Here is a 17,279-nt window from a genome sequence, read left to right on the forward strand (position 1 = left end):
TTACAGAGTAGAGAGCATTTAATAGAATAATTAGAGAATGAAACAACCTTAGGAGTGTAAAGGGCTTTTAATTATAAACTAGCTAGCCCAATTTAGAGAAGCTCAGGTGCAAATGTTTCTCTAAGCAAGTTAATTAAACGAGATTTTGTTTGTTTAGGAAATAGACAGAATAAACGTCTGTATTTTAGAACGCTTGAAACAGTCTGAAACTTTGCAATGTGGTCTAATATTACTTATATTAATGTGGTATAATATTATGGCAAAACCCTCCACTATAGTGGAGGAGGCTCATAGTCCAGCAGTGGACTGTAAAGGGCTGTTGATGTTGATAATATTACTTAACTATATGAACAGCAAAGCACGTGTAATATAATGCCTTGAATAATAAAAATAACGCAAAAAGAAGTTATGCTTATGAACTGGCAATAAGCAGCTGAGCGCATTATCAATCAACATAGTCGCGCATAGCACGCGCACGCGCCCGCGCGAATTGGACGCGAGGTCAGCTATAACGCAGTGCACGCGGCGCGGGCACACGCTACGGCTAGGGTTGCCAGGTCCAAAATCACAAAAGCCGGACTTTGTGTGTCATTTGGCCGGACATTTTAGCCCAAAAGCCGGACATGTGACGGGGGGGGGGGGTGCAATTAGTGTCAGCTCATGAGTGAGTACTATCATCATCGGTTGATTCTGTGGCTCGACTTTCGCAACCAAATAAAAAGCCTAACAAAAGCCGGACAGGCCGGACAAGGCAATATTTGGCCGGACAAGACCCTAAAAAGCCAAACATGTCCGGCTAAAGCCGGACGCCTGGCAACCCTAGCCACGGCGCGCACGTGACACAGCCGCGTTGCTAATGCAACGTACAGGGCGTACTTTAGGAATCAAATTATTCGTTAGAAACAAGTGAAACTTCTTACAAATTCACGTAAAATGTCTAAGATTCACGACTTATTAACTCGTCAATTAGAATACTGCACTACACTACATATAACACGGACGTTCAGGACAGCATGGTATTGCATATAGAGTAAGCGACAATAGCCCAACGGTGTTGGCATCGGACTGCCCCTAATTGGATCTCAGTCGACTGTTGATCGCGACCGATCCACTCCTACCTAACACTAAGCTGCAGAGGCTAACGGGGCTTACGAATACTCTTTCGAAAGAGCATATTTAAAAGAGAAAAAAAAAACTGATTAATTCTTATTGGATAAATCAGAGATTAACCTTTAGGCCACCTTTTCGTGACATCTTGTATCTGGACTCGGCGTGACCATCTCGAGCTCTCTGACCTCACGGGACATCCGTCGTGGCGGCTCTTTATTTGGCTTATTGTCGCCGCAGGAATCAGGATGGCCGCGATTACACTAGTTGTATTCATATTTATGGCAGAACACGAAAATATGGATATGACTCAAAGACGAAGACTTCGTCGTAATTTTTTTTCATTAGTTGTAATTTATGCTATAGGGATTATTGATGCTCTTATTTAAACCGAAGGAGCTAGAAATAAATGCACCACATTAAAGTGACAGTTACAGGAAACGCAACAATAAGAACGTACCAAACGGAATAATAAATCTGGTGCTAATGTGCGCGTATAAAAATATTTATAAAAAAACAACACACGAGTTTTAATGGATCCATTATTTACTCCATCAATGGCGCAAAAAATAGGGAATTGAGACGCACAGTAAATTGAAAATAGCCCCAAACAATGTGAGATACATTTTAACGAGGGTTTCCATCCCAGGTTTGCGATCGGAAGCACGAAATGGTAAGAAAGTTTAACCCGGCATTTGAGTATACAACTGTTTACAAACATCGACGAGTCATAATTAAAGTTAGTCTAATTTCATCGGAAAACTGTAAACGCTACACCTAATTGTTACGAGAAAATTATTATTCGAGGAAAATTTTAATCTTCACACTTTAGGGCAAAGTAAGTTAATTAAGTTGCCCTAAGTGTAAAGATTACCTTCGTCTAATAATTTTCTCGTTAATACAATTTTAATAATCCCTCAATATCTTGTTTCAAGTAATTTAACATTGGATTTAATGATTAATTTCGTGCTATTTATGTATTTTGTTCGCTATTTTCCTTTCTCTCGAGGGGGAATGATAAAAAAGAATGGAGTGCCTCCCCCAAGCGGCCTTAGAGATAAGGCGCCGAAGAGCCCCCAGCTGCTGGTTCGGAAGTAGTTAAGACTAAAGAATGTGAAATAAATTGCCTCCGTGTTTCCCAATCTGTTTTCCCGTAAAAAGGAAAAAGACTATCTCAGGGACGGTGCACACCAGAGCGATGTTCCGGATCGGACCAAACGCTGATAAGGGACAAGACACAAACAATTTTGTTACATATGGCACCCACTGATCAGTTTCAAATGGATCCACGAAATTTTGATTTGAACCATAAATTGTGATTATCCTGCTTTCGCCTCCGAGATTTATTTTACCATGTAGTACCCCTGTACGACAACCCAATCCGCACACAATATTCAGCGTAGTAGTATTAAAAAACAAAAGAGCGGGCAACCCCACCCCTACCACGCTGTGGGCTCGGTGTCCGAGCGGTCTCATTCCTTTGTGCGCACGCGCAACGACCGCACGCAGTATAAGAAAAATGCTTAAGTGACGTCACCAGGACGTTTTTACCGACAAAAAACGTAATTATTTTAAGTTGTGCAGTGTAGTGACGAGAATTAGACCCAACAAAAGGTTGGTTGTAACAACTATTTTGTGCAAGTGCTCGTACATTTTTATTATAAGCGTTGTGACACGACGCGTAACTTTGACCCATTTTTAGCTCCAAGTTAACGCGCGATGTTAACCAGTAGCCATTTTTTTATTGAATGATCAAACGAACTTACCAAGTGAAGTTCGATCTAAATTATCCTGTTTTCGCCGAAGAGATTTAAGGTCCCTCCCAACCCGAAGATTTCTATATCTTCTTCCCTGGAGGTAAACGTCAATGTCATCTCTTCTCTAAATATAATGAGACCGCTCGGACACCGAGCCCACAGCGTGGTAGGGGTGGGGTTGCCCGCTCTTTTGTTTTTTAATACTACTACGCTGAATATTGTGTGCGGATTGGGTTGTCGTACAGGGGTACTACATGGTAAAATAAATCTCTTCGGCGAAAACAGGATAATTTAGATCGAACTTCACTTGGTAAGTTCGTTTGATCATTCAATAATATCATATTATGATGATTAGAGAAGACAAACTCGTGACACAGTCTCGTCTGTCCATATGATTTTATAATGAGGAGTTATTTAATAACCAGTTTGAGAATAGTATCACACAATTCCATCACTTGCCACCTCAACCACAAACTTAGCACATATCAGAGGAAGGCTTTATTAGCAGTTATAAAGAGATTTATGAAGGTTTTGTCAAAGTGACTCCGCCTATGCTTAGCTGAAACTTATGGCTAGAAATAAAACAATCGAATACTTCAATGTCGGCTACTGGTGCGCGCTAACCCTTAGGATCTAAGCGTTGCTTTGCTTCCCTCCCTACTCTCTTTGCTATCTTTTAGCCATTGTGACAGTTGCAGATTAACGCCATCGGTACAGCGCGACTGTGCGACACGGAATACACTCGCCCGGTCCATTTTCCAAGAACACAAAGTCTCTAATCTAATGTGTCAATGTCTAGCTTAGGCTATAAACAACAGCAGAACTCAAAGCAACGCAGTTTTGTGTATTGGAAAAGAATTTCCAATGAAAATGGAACCGACATGTTGCTGATTTCATTTATTCCGTTGCGCATCACTGTAGGAAGGACTCTATAACAGCGACACACAAAAAAGCATAAGCTGCTCGGATGAAAAGCAGATTAAAAACGTGACAGGAGGTACGGCCTTAATTACAAAAAGGCAAAAAGGATTTAAAGCACTGAAAAATGGTCAACCATTTTGAAATGTATATTATTTTCCTGTGGTTCAACAACGATGACACTCGCGTACTCCGGTGTACTTGTAAGTCAAATATTTGCTTTTGTAAAAGTGTCGACACATTTTTGGCGTCGTTGCCTTTAATACTTTTCATCAGCGATATGAAACTTTTTCGCTTCAAAGCTGTAATTCAAACAAAAAGCAAACCGTAATAATGAAAGCGTCAGGAGAAAGTAATGGTGTTACGTAATTCCACTTGACACTGATCATAATCGCGGCTAGACAAGTTATCTGATTCGCATAAATTCCTGTGTTAGCTTAGAAGGTCACCGTACAGTCTGCGTTGCAAGCGAACAACCCATTTTGACCTTTGTTAACTTTTAATAAAGATAAAAGTTTTAGCGGGCGACTGTATAAGGCGCGGTATACAAAAGTAGAGCCATTTATAAATTAATTATGATGTAATGGCCAGCTTTGGAATAGTTAGATTTAGTTGCGTGCTAGGAAATAATAAGCGTTTTATCTGTCTGCCGTCGTCAGCTCCTAAAATATTTTAGTGGAATAGGAACTCTATTATAATTACACACTTTCAGTGTATTTTTGATGGTGGTGCACGCACATGTTACTACAACCTGATGTTATAAAAAAACTTACCTTTAGGTTATTTACAGAAAGTAAAATAAGAAAATGTATGAAAACAAAACATTTTCTACAATGTATTATAAAAAAAATACTTATGCTCAAGCGCGCCCTGGCGGTCGACGGGACCCCTGTCGTAGCAATCTCGTAGTGTTTTCGTAGCACTGAAGGCCTCCTTTTCTTGCAAACTCTTCTAAGTTTTCATAACATTCATAACATTTTTATCAAATCGCTGCCATCTATCCTTATTGGAATATCTAGACGATCGTGATCATTATCAGCACCTTTTTTCAAGGATAGATAAAAACTTCACATACATTTGTATTGCATTATTATAACTGATTGTAACAAAAACAGTAGAATTTTCTTTTATTTACGCCATGTAAGATATTCAATCGATTAATCGAAATGATGTCACAGGTTCATATGTTTCCACAGGTCATAAAACAATAAGGCAATTGACCCATTTTATCTCTGACACGAGTCGCCTTCGCCTTAATTTCCATTATTGGCGTGTTTTTCAAGCAGCATCTTTATTACAATATATGGTATTTACATGAATACACGTATTCCTCAATATCATATAAGAATGCCAGTATCAAAACTGTTTACGTGCTCCACGCGTAATGTATTTTTCTCATATTCCTGGAACATGTTGTGGCAAGGAATACGTTGAAAAGGTTACGTTCCCGCGGGAATCCACTAAAAAGCTTTTCCTCAACCTCTTGTTTCTTACATTGAAAGCTTCGACTCTGAAGCGACTCGTTCATTTCGGTTGTTATGTTAAAGTATTTCGGGAGAGGATAAATTACGAAGTACGTAACTCAAATCAATTGTGGTAACTCTCGGAGTTTACTTTAAGTTCTCAATAATAAATCAATGTAACATTAGAATCACAAAGTAAATCAAATCAGAATTCCGACTCTACATTTATGTAAATGATCGGCTTAACTAGTGAGACCAAGAGATCTTGACATTACATAAGAGTTCAATTGTATAGTATTGCTTACTGCATTTGACCATAGAGGCCGCGGTGGTGGATTCCGTATCGGACTACAACCATATAGTACCTGACATTTACTATAATTTGACCATTGCATTGGCACCGCGAGGCATGGGGGATCCCGTAACCAACATCAGTTGCGGTCGCGGATCCGAATCCATTTCAATTTCCCCTGCAGGCATGAACGTTATATTTAATATCTGTATAATATGGCAATAGCTTGCACGTACATCATATCTCCGTTATCTAGCTTTGCTTACTTTGACGTGCTTTGACGCTGTCATTGATGTGGTAATTCAAACAATTAATATAATTATTTGCGCGATTAGATAGTCTTGTCAGCCATTGCTTAATCTTACAGACACTATTTGCAACTGTGTTATTAAGTAGGTACCATTCTGAATAAACAGCAAAATGATAATTAGTACTTTAAGGGCCAGTTTCGCCGGTTCTTGATAAAGTTTGAGATAGTTATCTGAATGAGCAATACCAGCATCAGATTTCTTTAAAAATTCGCTACCAGGTTTTCCAAACATAGTTTGTGCTCGTAAAAGATCCAAAACATACCGTATCGTTTCGCGCGCGCGTGTCACCTGTCACTTTTGATTGTGACCGTTGTGCTAAGTTATGACAAGGACAAACAGACACATTCAACTCCTACTTGTTATGCAAGAGTAAAATATAAACTACCAAAGATAACTCACGTACTACGAGGTCACGCTGAGCGTACCGCCACATTGTCTAATAATGTCATTATTTAAGCACATTTTCTCAAAGGTGAGAATTGGGAATTGGGAATACACCTACCTCCTACGATACTATCGAAAAATATACGAAAATGGGATACTATCAGTTTTATTATAACAAAAGCCTTGACACCTCGAGGGCTGCTAACTTATAATTTATGATCTCGCATCTAATGCCAATACACACCACACCCCATATAACCATGACAACAAAACCATTTTACTAATATCTCCGTTTGGTTAGCCACATTCGCCACGTGGTTGTTGGTATTAGGTGTTAACCTTACATTTGTATCTCCGCCAGCAATACAACTGGTATGATCTTTGACTCGATACATGTTATGAACTTGGTAATAATATGTAAATTGTAAAGGCTAAAAATTTAATGTTTGTTTCAAAAATACAATAATTCCACGTGGCGATACCTCGAGGTAGCTCCGAGCACAGTCCGAGCAAGTTATCAAACTTTTTCATTTATTAGCGCCGTGCCGATAAGGCGTTATCTTGGCCACGAGCTCCGTGAATTATTCGTAATGCACGCTTGTGACATAATTGTTCAATATTACAGTATACTACACAGTTGCGGCGATAAGGATTTTATTTCAGAAAGTTATGGATTTCGTGTTATTCATAACTCTACATTTTACTTCTGGCAGGTCGTCTTATGATTCGTAGCGGTTTCTTTTTATTGATATTATTATTGACCATAATTCATCAGCCACGAGACCTTTGTTAGGGTAGTTCTAATGAAGACAATCTATCATCAAAGTTCTATCTTTTCTTTCAACTTCCTTATAAATGTCAATTACGTGGGAATTATAACTTTATGTTAAAAAAATTAAGGAACCAAAATTTAATTACGCTACCAAGAAGTTCCTCAGCTCCGTCCGTAACTTGTAATTGGCGTGTACTTAAATTAACGAACGAAGTTCACTCTTTTGAACTTGTAATGTATTCCGAAGAAACTGTTACAGTCCGATGCTCACCTTGTATTAAAGTTACCGAGACTATTCTAAACGCCAGTTTATGTTTTAACCACGGCTTGCGGTTACCTGACACTGTCCGCTATTTTTCATTTTACACCAACAATACCACAGATTTTGTAATCATTACCATAACATTTTGCGGTTTTGATTTTATGTTACCTGCTCGTTCACGATAATACATAATATTGTTGTCTGTTCCGAAAATAAGTGAAATTGCTCATCGCCATTCGTCATCGCTGTTGTTTGACCGGCGCTGCAGCATTTGTCCTCTACCTAGCCTACATTGTTTTGCAGAAGTATTTATACAAATGATAATTTGCACAAGCGATAATTGATTCAAAGCTGGGCAAAGCAGGAAAATACATCTTATAGGTAATATCGTGCAAACCCTTCTTAGTATGAGACTTAGCAAACGATAAAACGGATGTAAATCCATATGATAACGAGACGAACCCTTTAACTTAATCGAGCTAACTTCAAAATTACCTACTCTTGAATTCATAATTTGCTTGCCCTTCGCTCAGAAAACTGAGATCGGCATAACTTACCATTATCCTATTTATTTAGCCTATTCATCTCTTCACATGCCCTTCCCTTCTCTATTGAATTGCTGGTATCCTAAATATCAAATCCATTGTCAACAGGTCAAGATCCTAGTGCCGAACTCCACAGCGGGCATGATCATCGGCAAGGGCGGCAACTACATCAAGCAGATTAAGGAGACCAGCGGCAGCTACGTCCAAATCTCGCAGAAGGCCAAGGAGCTGTCGCTGCAGGAGAGATGCATCACGGTTGTCGGTGAGTGCATAACCTTGGTCCTTGACTATACGCATACGGACTTGCTGGGGTCTAGTGCATCTAAAGGCGCTTTTAAAAAGCCTATTTGCAGAAAATGAATGACTTACCTTTTGCACTCTTATCAAGAGATGCAGCAACACCAACTGCTCTACAGTTGGTGTTCAGGTCAGGTCAAAAGGTCCTAAAGTGCTACCGCGAGCGACAACTATGTTCAGATCTCGTTGAAGGTCAAGTATATCCCAACGCCTGCAGCAGGAATTGCAAGAGCGAAGAATACATTGGCTAAGGTTACGGCCATTAAAAACTGCTTTGGAAATATTGATAAAAAGACACCTGACAGTGACATCAGAGCAACCACTAGAAGGCTGTCGCTATAAATACTGGCAGTGAGTATTTGATCTATTTATCAGCTATTTCAATCTGTGAGAATCATACACATTTCTTTCTGTCGTTCTCTTTCCTCACCATTTTTGTGCGCATCAGAAATCAGTTAACCAACATGCACCAGGTAGACCACGATTGTCAAGAAATATGCTCTTGTTTCACTGTACCTAATTGAATTGATACTTTTGTTACGGTATAGAAACATTAATTATTAAAAGTAATACTCTCCAGTAATTATTTCGGCGCTCAATCTTCCTTCAGCCATCAAGCTATCGGCTGGTTCCGCCGGCCATCCATCTACGTTAATGAAAATTAATTACATCGGTGTTTGGCGGCCGCCATAACATGCCGGCATGAATAAACATGATCATATTAAGCTAGCTTTTACCCACGGGTGGTTTTTTCGTCATGGAAAGACTTCAGTGATTCTCCCGGGAGATGGATTGGAATGTATGCGACTATATCTTAGACCTCCCGCGCACTGGGCAGCCAAGAGTGTTCATATACCGGATTGGCTGCCATAACCAGGCTGCCTAGTACGCGGGAGGCCTTAGACAAGACACAAATCGAAAAACACTTATTGCATTTTTGTTCTCAGTTGGTTAAAGACATTGCAGTCTTATTGAACCTGATTCTCCGAAAGGAATCAATAGCGTAGTATGACGTTACTTTTACCGCAAGTTAATAGAATGGCTTAGGAAGATCGATTAATTACATAGGTAGCTGATGTAGATAAGACCCTACCCCACCTGTTTGCAACTCATGCAAACTGATGAGGATTGACTCAAAGCTGGTTTACAATAACTGGCTTTAAATAATGACTCGAGTGCGGATTGTTGGATATTCAGCCTGGAGTTAAACGAGATTTATAATAAAGTTAATCACGAAGTTAATTATGAATCTCGTTCAATATTTATAGTTGCATTTTTTAAATAAAAGGTTTTTCCCGTAAACAGATTCGTACGCATGGCCAGATTTAATACACTTGTTATGGGAGCTTCTATTGGAACGGTATTACGGCAAAGGATTTTAGTCGGAACATATCGCTATAATTTCAATCGTAGTGTAGGTGTTATTATGTTACATTACTATTCCTAAACTTCCATGATGCTTATGGCGAAGTTATTATCCGTTATAATTCAATTCAAATATCCAATCCATTGATGGATTCAGATGGTGGACAGTCATTATTAAATAATCAGTTCTTTCGATGAGGCTAGATTGTTGTAAAACTTTTGTAACTACATAAAAGTTGAAGCAAATATTCTTCTTTTAAAACGCAGCTATATCCTTCTTTTAATCTTTAAAATATGCTATGCAGTAAGTAAGATTGCTAGAATTCTAAAGAAGCTGCAATAATCGAGCATTGAAGACATAGTTTGCCCAGCCGAGCGAAATAATCCGCGTCGGCCGCAACTATCAAAATATTCAACGCGATAAACGGTTAAATCAAAAAAGGAAAATGTTTCAGATTTATTTCACAACGACTACTGAATTATAACGTATATTTGCTCATATTTTCTTTCACTGAAATTCAGTAGTGCGTATGAGAAAATATGAAAGAAACATCTCAATGACATGTAACACCCACAGTGATACTTGATACTGAACATTTATTTTTCCAATGAATGAAATTGGTGTTATATTTTATCCACTCAATAAACTGTCATATAAAATACCCTGTAATAACATTTATGAGCATGAGTTATGTTTTTCTCATTCTTAGGTATTTATTTATAAGAAAAACCAACAAGACAAACACGTATATATAAAAAACTTTTTTTATAACTAAAAAGACTCTTCTCTTCTCATATCTGTTTTCTTTCTTCAAGCTCTACATTATGGTCTTGCCAACTCTGTGCTGGATTGAACAGTTGCGATAAAGCGAGACCTTGCAGCGCAAGAGCACTTCCGAGTAGCTTTTTGTCGCGATTATTTCTAGAACTAGACGACGTGTCACGCGATGGTTTTTGCTAGATGCTAGTGATGCGACTACATCGCAGAAATTCATCGTAAGGCTGCATACGATTTTTAAATGGTTTATGTTTTCATAATAAAAAACTATCGATTATTCCTGTCATCCCAACTAATATTATAAATGCGAAAGTAACTCTGTCTGTCTGTCTGTCTGTTACGCTTTCCCGCTTAAACCTCGCAACCGATTTTGATGAAATTTGGCATAGAGATAGTTTGAGTCCCGGGAAAGAACATAGGATAGTTTTTATCCCGGTTTTTGAAACAGGGACGCGCGCGATAAAGTTTTTCTGTGACAGACAAAAATCCACGCGGGCGAATCCGCGGGCGGAATGCTAGTAATAAATAATAACTATTCAAGATTAGGAATTTATTTTACACTTATTAACTTTTCATTGACAATATTGTCAACGATATTCATATTTAAAATATTTCATTTTCTCACTCTTCTTAGTCCTACCTCAGTCATTGCACTGACGCTTACGTAAGATATTTTTACGGGGTTTTATCAAGTTAAATTTGATTATTTACTAGCGTAGATGCACACTATGATGTGAGTAAAGACAATGTTACGGCGTACCGTAATATAATAAATCAAAAACTTGTCTTTTCTGCGATATAAAAATATTGCATATATCGATCATCGTGCATCCCTAGCGTGCAACGATAGATTTTTCAGAAATCTAGAGCAAATGCCTGATTAATTCACTGGTCTGCTTGTTACTTTTAACCTGGTGCTTTTATGGGCTGCATAATTTGTGATATGTGGACATGAACGACCTTTCGGTCACGGCTTGTTAAATTCACTCGTAATAAAGTAAAACATTTTATATTTACTTCTGAGAAAAAATATACCTATGTGATTAACTTTTCTGAATCTTTCTCGCACGACCCCATCTTCCCTAACAAGTTTGAAAGAAATTTCATGTAATTACGAATGATTTGAAGAATTTCTGTTAAGTTTATTCGTTGTTGCTGCTTTACCATAAATAACTTCTGATTTTATTTATTTATTCTTGTTCCTTTTTCTTTTTGCTGAAGATATTATTCTGTTATAAATTTGCAGCAGTAGGTACCTTTAAAGATTCCTCGAAGAAAATACTGTATTTTCTTGTTATTATTTTTATTATTCCACCTTATTGCACCTATAAACGTACAATTTCGTTACTTACATTCAATTTGTTGGCAACATGGCCAATCGGAATCATTTCTTTGTTTACACATTTGTTGTCAATTATCATACATGTTAGAAAAAAAAATAAGTTCCTCTTATATCACGGGTGTTATTTTTACTTTCATTATAATGATGAGCCCCTTTGTTATGTAGATAAAACTATGAGACTAGCAGTTAACTTGGTCAGGGCCTGTGGTATGGGAGTTTTTGGGACGGCCAAACGTCAGCGAGACTCCAGATTTGTATACTCCGTCAGGTTCCTCAGGCACTGACTCAGTTCATCATCATCATCATCATTTCAGCCATAGGACGTCCACTGCTGAACATAGGCCTCCCCCAATGCTTTCCATGTTGATCGATTGGTAGCGGCCTGCGTCCAGCGCTTCCCTGCTACCTTTACAATGTCGTCGGTCCACCTTGTAGGTGGACGTCCCACGCGACTCAGTTAACCGTGTGAATAATAGGGATGTTTCCTGGGTAAAAAGCAAGAGTTTGAATGTTCGGAAGTTCTAATGAAGAAAGAAAACTTGTTTGATAGACAAAAAAAAATATACGTGTCCCATATTTTTTGATAATGTAACTGACGGACTAAAAGTTTTTTTATTTATTTATTTATTTATATTAGGAAGACCAGGGTTTACATAATTGATTATTTTACAGTTAATAACACTTGAAAACCACTTATAGGTCCCCACAGATAGAATTGTAGTGGATATTTAAAGAAATTATAAAAACAGATAAAATTTATACGATACACGATACACCTAATGTTGTAATAAAGAGATAGTAATTTTACTATATTAGAGTTCCCGTTACCTCATATTTATAATAAACAACATGATAAAAAAAAAAAAACTTACATGATAGGCTTGAAAAAACGCTCGCTCAGCAGCCGCCTAAGCGCTGGTATGCTAGTATGGAATAAATCAATATCTAGTTCCTTACTCAGTCTGTTAAATCTGTCGCCAGCACGCCATATAAAGCTATTCTGTCTATAGTTAGTGGTCGCCTTCGGAAGAAAAATAAGTGGATTAAATCTCATGGGCCTTAGAGGCGCCCTCAGAGATATTTTGGCTAGTAGGTGTGGGCAGTCAATTACACCTGTGGCAATCTTTTGCAAATATGTGACGTCCGCTATCTCGCGCCTCAGTTCCAAAGGAAGAAGGTGGTGTTTTCTGCAAAGGGGTAGGTATTCTGAGGAATTATAAGATTCTTTCATGCGAAAGCAGATAAATTTCACAAACCTCCTCTGAATACTCTCCAGTCGAGATATGTACACCTGATATCTAGGGTTCCAAACCTGTGACGCATATTCTAAGTGGCTACGGACAAAGGTGCAGTACAAAATCTTCAGTGTTTTAGCCTTAGTAAAGCCAACAGAGCTACGCATCACAAATCCGAGGGCCTGACAGGCTTTGGTTGCGATATTATCGATATGAGAGTCAAATAATAGCTTCATGTCATGCGTTACACCGAGATCTTTAATACTGGTTTTGCGTTCAAGTGAAGTCCCTTTGAGTGTATATGTGGACAAATGAATGGCTTGTTTACGGGAAAAAGTGACCGCAAAACATTTAGAGGGATTAAGATCAAGTTGGTTGCAAAAGCAGTAATATTCCAAGCGCAACAGATCGGCCTGGAGAGCATCAGCATCTTCTTTTGACGAAATTGTAGTAAAAATTTTCATATCGTCAGCGAAGCAAAGAAGACGAGATGAGTGGAGGCACGAGTTTATGTCATTTACGAAGATTAAAAATAATAAAGGGCCCAGTAGCGATCCTTGTGGCACACCACTGGGTATGGGCACCCAACTGGACATATAGTTGCTGACTACCACAGCCTGAGTACGATTTGAGATATATGAGGTTAACCACCTGAGTAAATCACCTCTAATGCCGATTTTTTGTAATTTCGATAAAAGGATACCGTGGTTTATACGATCAAAACATTTGCTGTAATCTGTATATATGACATCGATCTGTTTCCCGTTGTCCATTGCCTCGGTAATATAGTCATTAAGAACGACCAAATTCGATACTGTCGATCGTCCCCTCAGAAAGCCGTGTTGATAATCACTAAATGCGGTCTTAAGTGAAGCATAGATTTGGTCGTACACTATTTTTTCAAATACCTTTGAAATTATACAGAGTTTAGAGATCGGCCTGTAATTTAAGACGTCAACCTTGGACCCCTTTTTATGAACTGGTGTGATGAAAGCTGATTTCCAAATCCCAGGCACTGAGCACTCGAGGAGAGATTTTTGAAAGAGGAGACAAATTGGTAAAGATAATGCCTCGGCACAGTTAATTAAGATCGGTGCGGACAGAAGATCAGGGCCAGCCGATTTGGAGGGATCCAGTTTTGAGAGTAGCTTCTGAACTACGGTTTGGTCGATCTCTATTGAGGAGACATCGCACGCACTACCGCCAGATAGGTCATTTGGGGACATTACATGTTGGTCTAGCGGTGACAAAGGAATGTTGGGGTCTAAAAAAGTAGATTTGAAATAATCCGAGAATGCATTACAGATATTTTCACCTGTGTCGACCATGGCATCCTCATACTTCATGCTGCTGGGCATGGAGTTACAGTTGCGGCGCGACTTAATGTAAGACCAAAAATGTTTGGGATTGGTTCTAATAGAATCTTCTACAGATGAAATGTAATTATTATAACAAAGCGATTCGATGGTTTTTACTCTTTTNAACTACGGTTTGGTCGATCTCTATTGAGGAGACATCGCACGCACTACCGCCAGATAGGTCATTTGGGGACATTACATGTTGGTCTAGCGGTGACAAAGGAATGTTGGGGTCTAAAAAAGTAGATTTGAAATAATCCGAGAATGCATTACAGATATTTTCACCTGTGTCGACCATGGCATCCTCATACTTCATGCTGCTGGGCATGGAGTTACAGTTGCGGCGCGACTTAATGTAAGACCAAAAATGTTTGGGATTGGTTCTAATAGAATCTTCTACAGATGAAATGTAATTATTATAACAAAGCGATTCGATGGTTTTTACTCTTTTACATAATACTTTATAGGATTCAAGGTCGCATCTGTTTTTATAAATTTTGTATTTATGTTGATACTTGCGCTTTTCTTTAATGGCTTTAATTAGTGATGGGGAGTACCATTTAGGGTTTGAGTTGCTATAGACCAACTTGTGAGGGATATATTTATCCCGTAGGGCATTTAGAATCGAGTAAAAAGAACTAACTGCACTCTCAAGCGACACATCCAGAAACTTACCAGACCAATCAATGCCAGATATTTCCTCATTCATGGAATCATAATCAGCTTTATCATACCTGTAGCGTATTGATGGCGATGTCTTAAGAGGGTCATAGGCTGAAAAACATAAAGAAACCGTCAAGGCGCTGTGGTGGGGATCTATAGGTACCAAGGGGTCGTCACATTCACTAACTATTACTTCTTCATTCGACAATACTAAGTCTAGAATTCTTCCGTACGAATTAATAATACCATTATATTGTCGGAGGTGACACGTATTGAGTTCGTCGATTAATAGTTGTTCATCCGGAGTACGATAGTTGTTAGGGGAAAAAGAACCCATGGCATCGGGGAGCCAAGCTATACCACTAAGATTAAAATCACCAATAATAAGAAAAGTGTCGAACGGGTGAGCTAAAATAATGTCACTTAATTTAGTTAAAAAATTAGATAGTTGCAGAGAGAAGGTGTTGCCACGGTTTTGATTACACAAATATAATACACATAGGTGAATTCTATTAACTTTTTTGGTATTTTTACATTTAACCGTTAATGTTATCCACAAATCCTCAGCGGAGGACTGGAATTGCTGTTGTGTAACAACAGATAACTCTTTACGCGTTGCCACCAACACACCACCGCCGCGACCCTGTCCCGTAAGGGCATAGTCCCGGTCCCGCCTCCAGACCACATACCTACTGTCGAATAACTCCGTGTCAGATACACTATGCACTAACCAGGTCTCAGTAAGAACGACTACGTCATACGATTGTAAAAGTAGGTTACGAGAAAAAGATATAGTTTTAGATCTTAGTCCGCGCACATTCTGATAGTAAAGTGATAGTTGACGTTCCCTATTTAAATTATTTTTTTAAAAAACTAGCCTATTCTGATCATCAAAGACGTCGTTAGACCCAACTGAATGTAAATTTTCGTTTTCCAGGCGAGAAGGACGGCAACAAGAAGGCGTGCCTGATGATCCTGCAGAAGGTGGTCGACGACCCGCAGTCGGGCTCGTGCCCGAACGTGTCCTACGCCGACGTGGCCGGCCCGGTGGCCAACTACAACCCCACCGGGTCGCCGTACGCCGTGTCCTCCGAGGTGACCGAGGTGACGACTTGAACGCGCTCCTACTACGTCTGCTCGCTTGGCGTTGATGATGTTGGGAACTGTGTTGGGCTTTGCTTCAGTTTTCGAACCCTCTAGAGGAGTTGCAAAACGTGAGCTGAATTTCGATATCGCTCCACCAGTGACGTGGCACAGGCACTGTTTTAAAAATTGGCAAGAGCCCCCCAAATTGTAACTTAAAATAAAGGTCACTGTTCAACTGTTGGTGTCAGTTAGGCCCAGAACAGACGGTGAAACGCAACTGCAACGAAACGCAACTGCTTGTTACTTTTGAGTTGCATCTAAGTTTCTGCCATAGCATCCGTTGAGAGACCACACATGTCATGACGCGACCAGTTTGATACTTTCAGTTTCAGTTTCATTCATAAGAATCATCTGAAAGTTGCAGTTTCGTTGCAGTTGCGTTTCACCGTCTGTTCTGGGCCTTAGCGTCCAATTTGTGACACTCAAAGTGGCCAAAAAGTTGGCAGCACAACTTTATTCCAATAGTAACAAGGACGTGTTGCGAATATATTGGTTTCTTTGGGTGTCACGAAGTATTTGACGCTGATTGTACCTTAATATCTTCAAAACCTTAACTTTATCTACTCGGCCTAATGGTTAAGCCGGCCCTGGAGACCCCTATAACTCAGGGGCCCTGTATCATTGATACTTAGCAGCGCTTCATGGAGCGAAGTAATTACAAAGACACGTCATCGAAGTGATTTCGAAATTGCAACTGTTTTGTAACTTGTCTAGGGCAGGTCTATACTTACTCGCCTCGCTCCCAGGTGAGCTGGTTGATGCTATTTTCCTCTTCTGTATTATGTTTAGACATTTACAAGATGAAATGAAATTTTAGAGATGAGATAGATTCATATTGAAAAAAATTCCTTTTAATTAGAACAAATTATCAAATAATCCGGCCTTTCTTAGTAGCAATCAATTTTTTCTCTTATCTTTACAAAAAGATTCATTTACTGTGTTTGCGTACTAAAAAAAGATACTTCGAAGCTAATAGACACATCCAATAGTATTTTTAGATGAATTGGCGTTTCTGAGAATGGAAATTTTATCCTCTTACAAGGTTACTAAAAGTACATGGTATTATTCACATGTACTTACCTGCCAGCGAGGCTTATTGAGTTTGTGACGCGTTATTAGCGAACCTTTGGTGACACACTCGATGAGTAATCTACTAAACCACAAGCTTGCCAACACACAGACAGCTCTTAATGATGTAACGTTATCGAGGAATACTTGAGGTTTGGTTCCTTTGACAATTTACGACCTTAGGTAGCGTATAAATAAGGTTTCGATTCGCCTGAC

The 17,279-nt window shown here is 39.1% G+C and overlaps 1 protein-coding gene across 4 annotated transcripts in view; it reads left to right on the top strand.

Moving 5' to 3' along the window:
• pasilla (RNA-binding protein Nova-1-like protein passilla) overlaps nucleotides 1–17,279 on the top strand; it is a 94,964-nt gene that overhangs the window by 61,427 nt on the left and 16,258 nt on the right. For 3 of the 4 annotated variants that reach the window (XM_028316046.1, XM_028316049.1, XM_028316048.1), the window contains 2 exons: nucleotides 7,920–8,073; nucleotides 15,787–15,953. In XM_028316046.1, the coding sequence (XP_028171847.1) occupies nucleotides 7,920–8,073; nucleotides 15,787–15,953 (321 nt within the window). The remainder of the gene's footprint in view (nucleotides 1–7,919; nucleotides 8,074–15,786; nucleotides 15,954–17,279) is intronic. The other variant, XM_028316047.1, reaches the window with a different exon arrangement.

This window comes from Ostrinia furnacalis, unplaced genomic scaffold, assembly GCF_004193835.3.
Source record: "Ostrinia furnacalis isolate ACB-3 unplaced genomic scaffold, ASM419383v2 OfSCF5405, whole genome shotgun sequence".
NCBI lineage: Eukaryota > Metazoa > Arthropoda > Insecta > Lepidoptera > Crambidae > Ostrinia > Ostrinia furnacalis.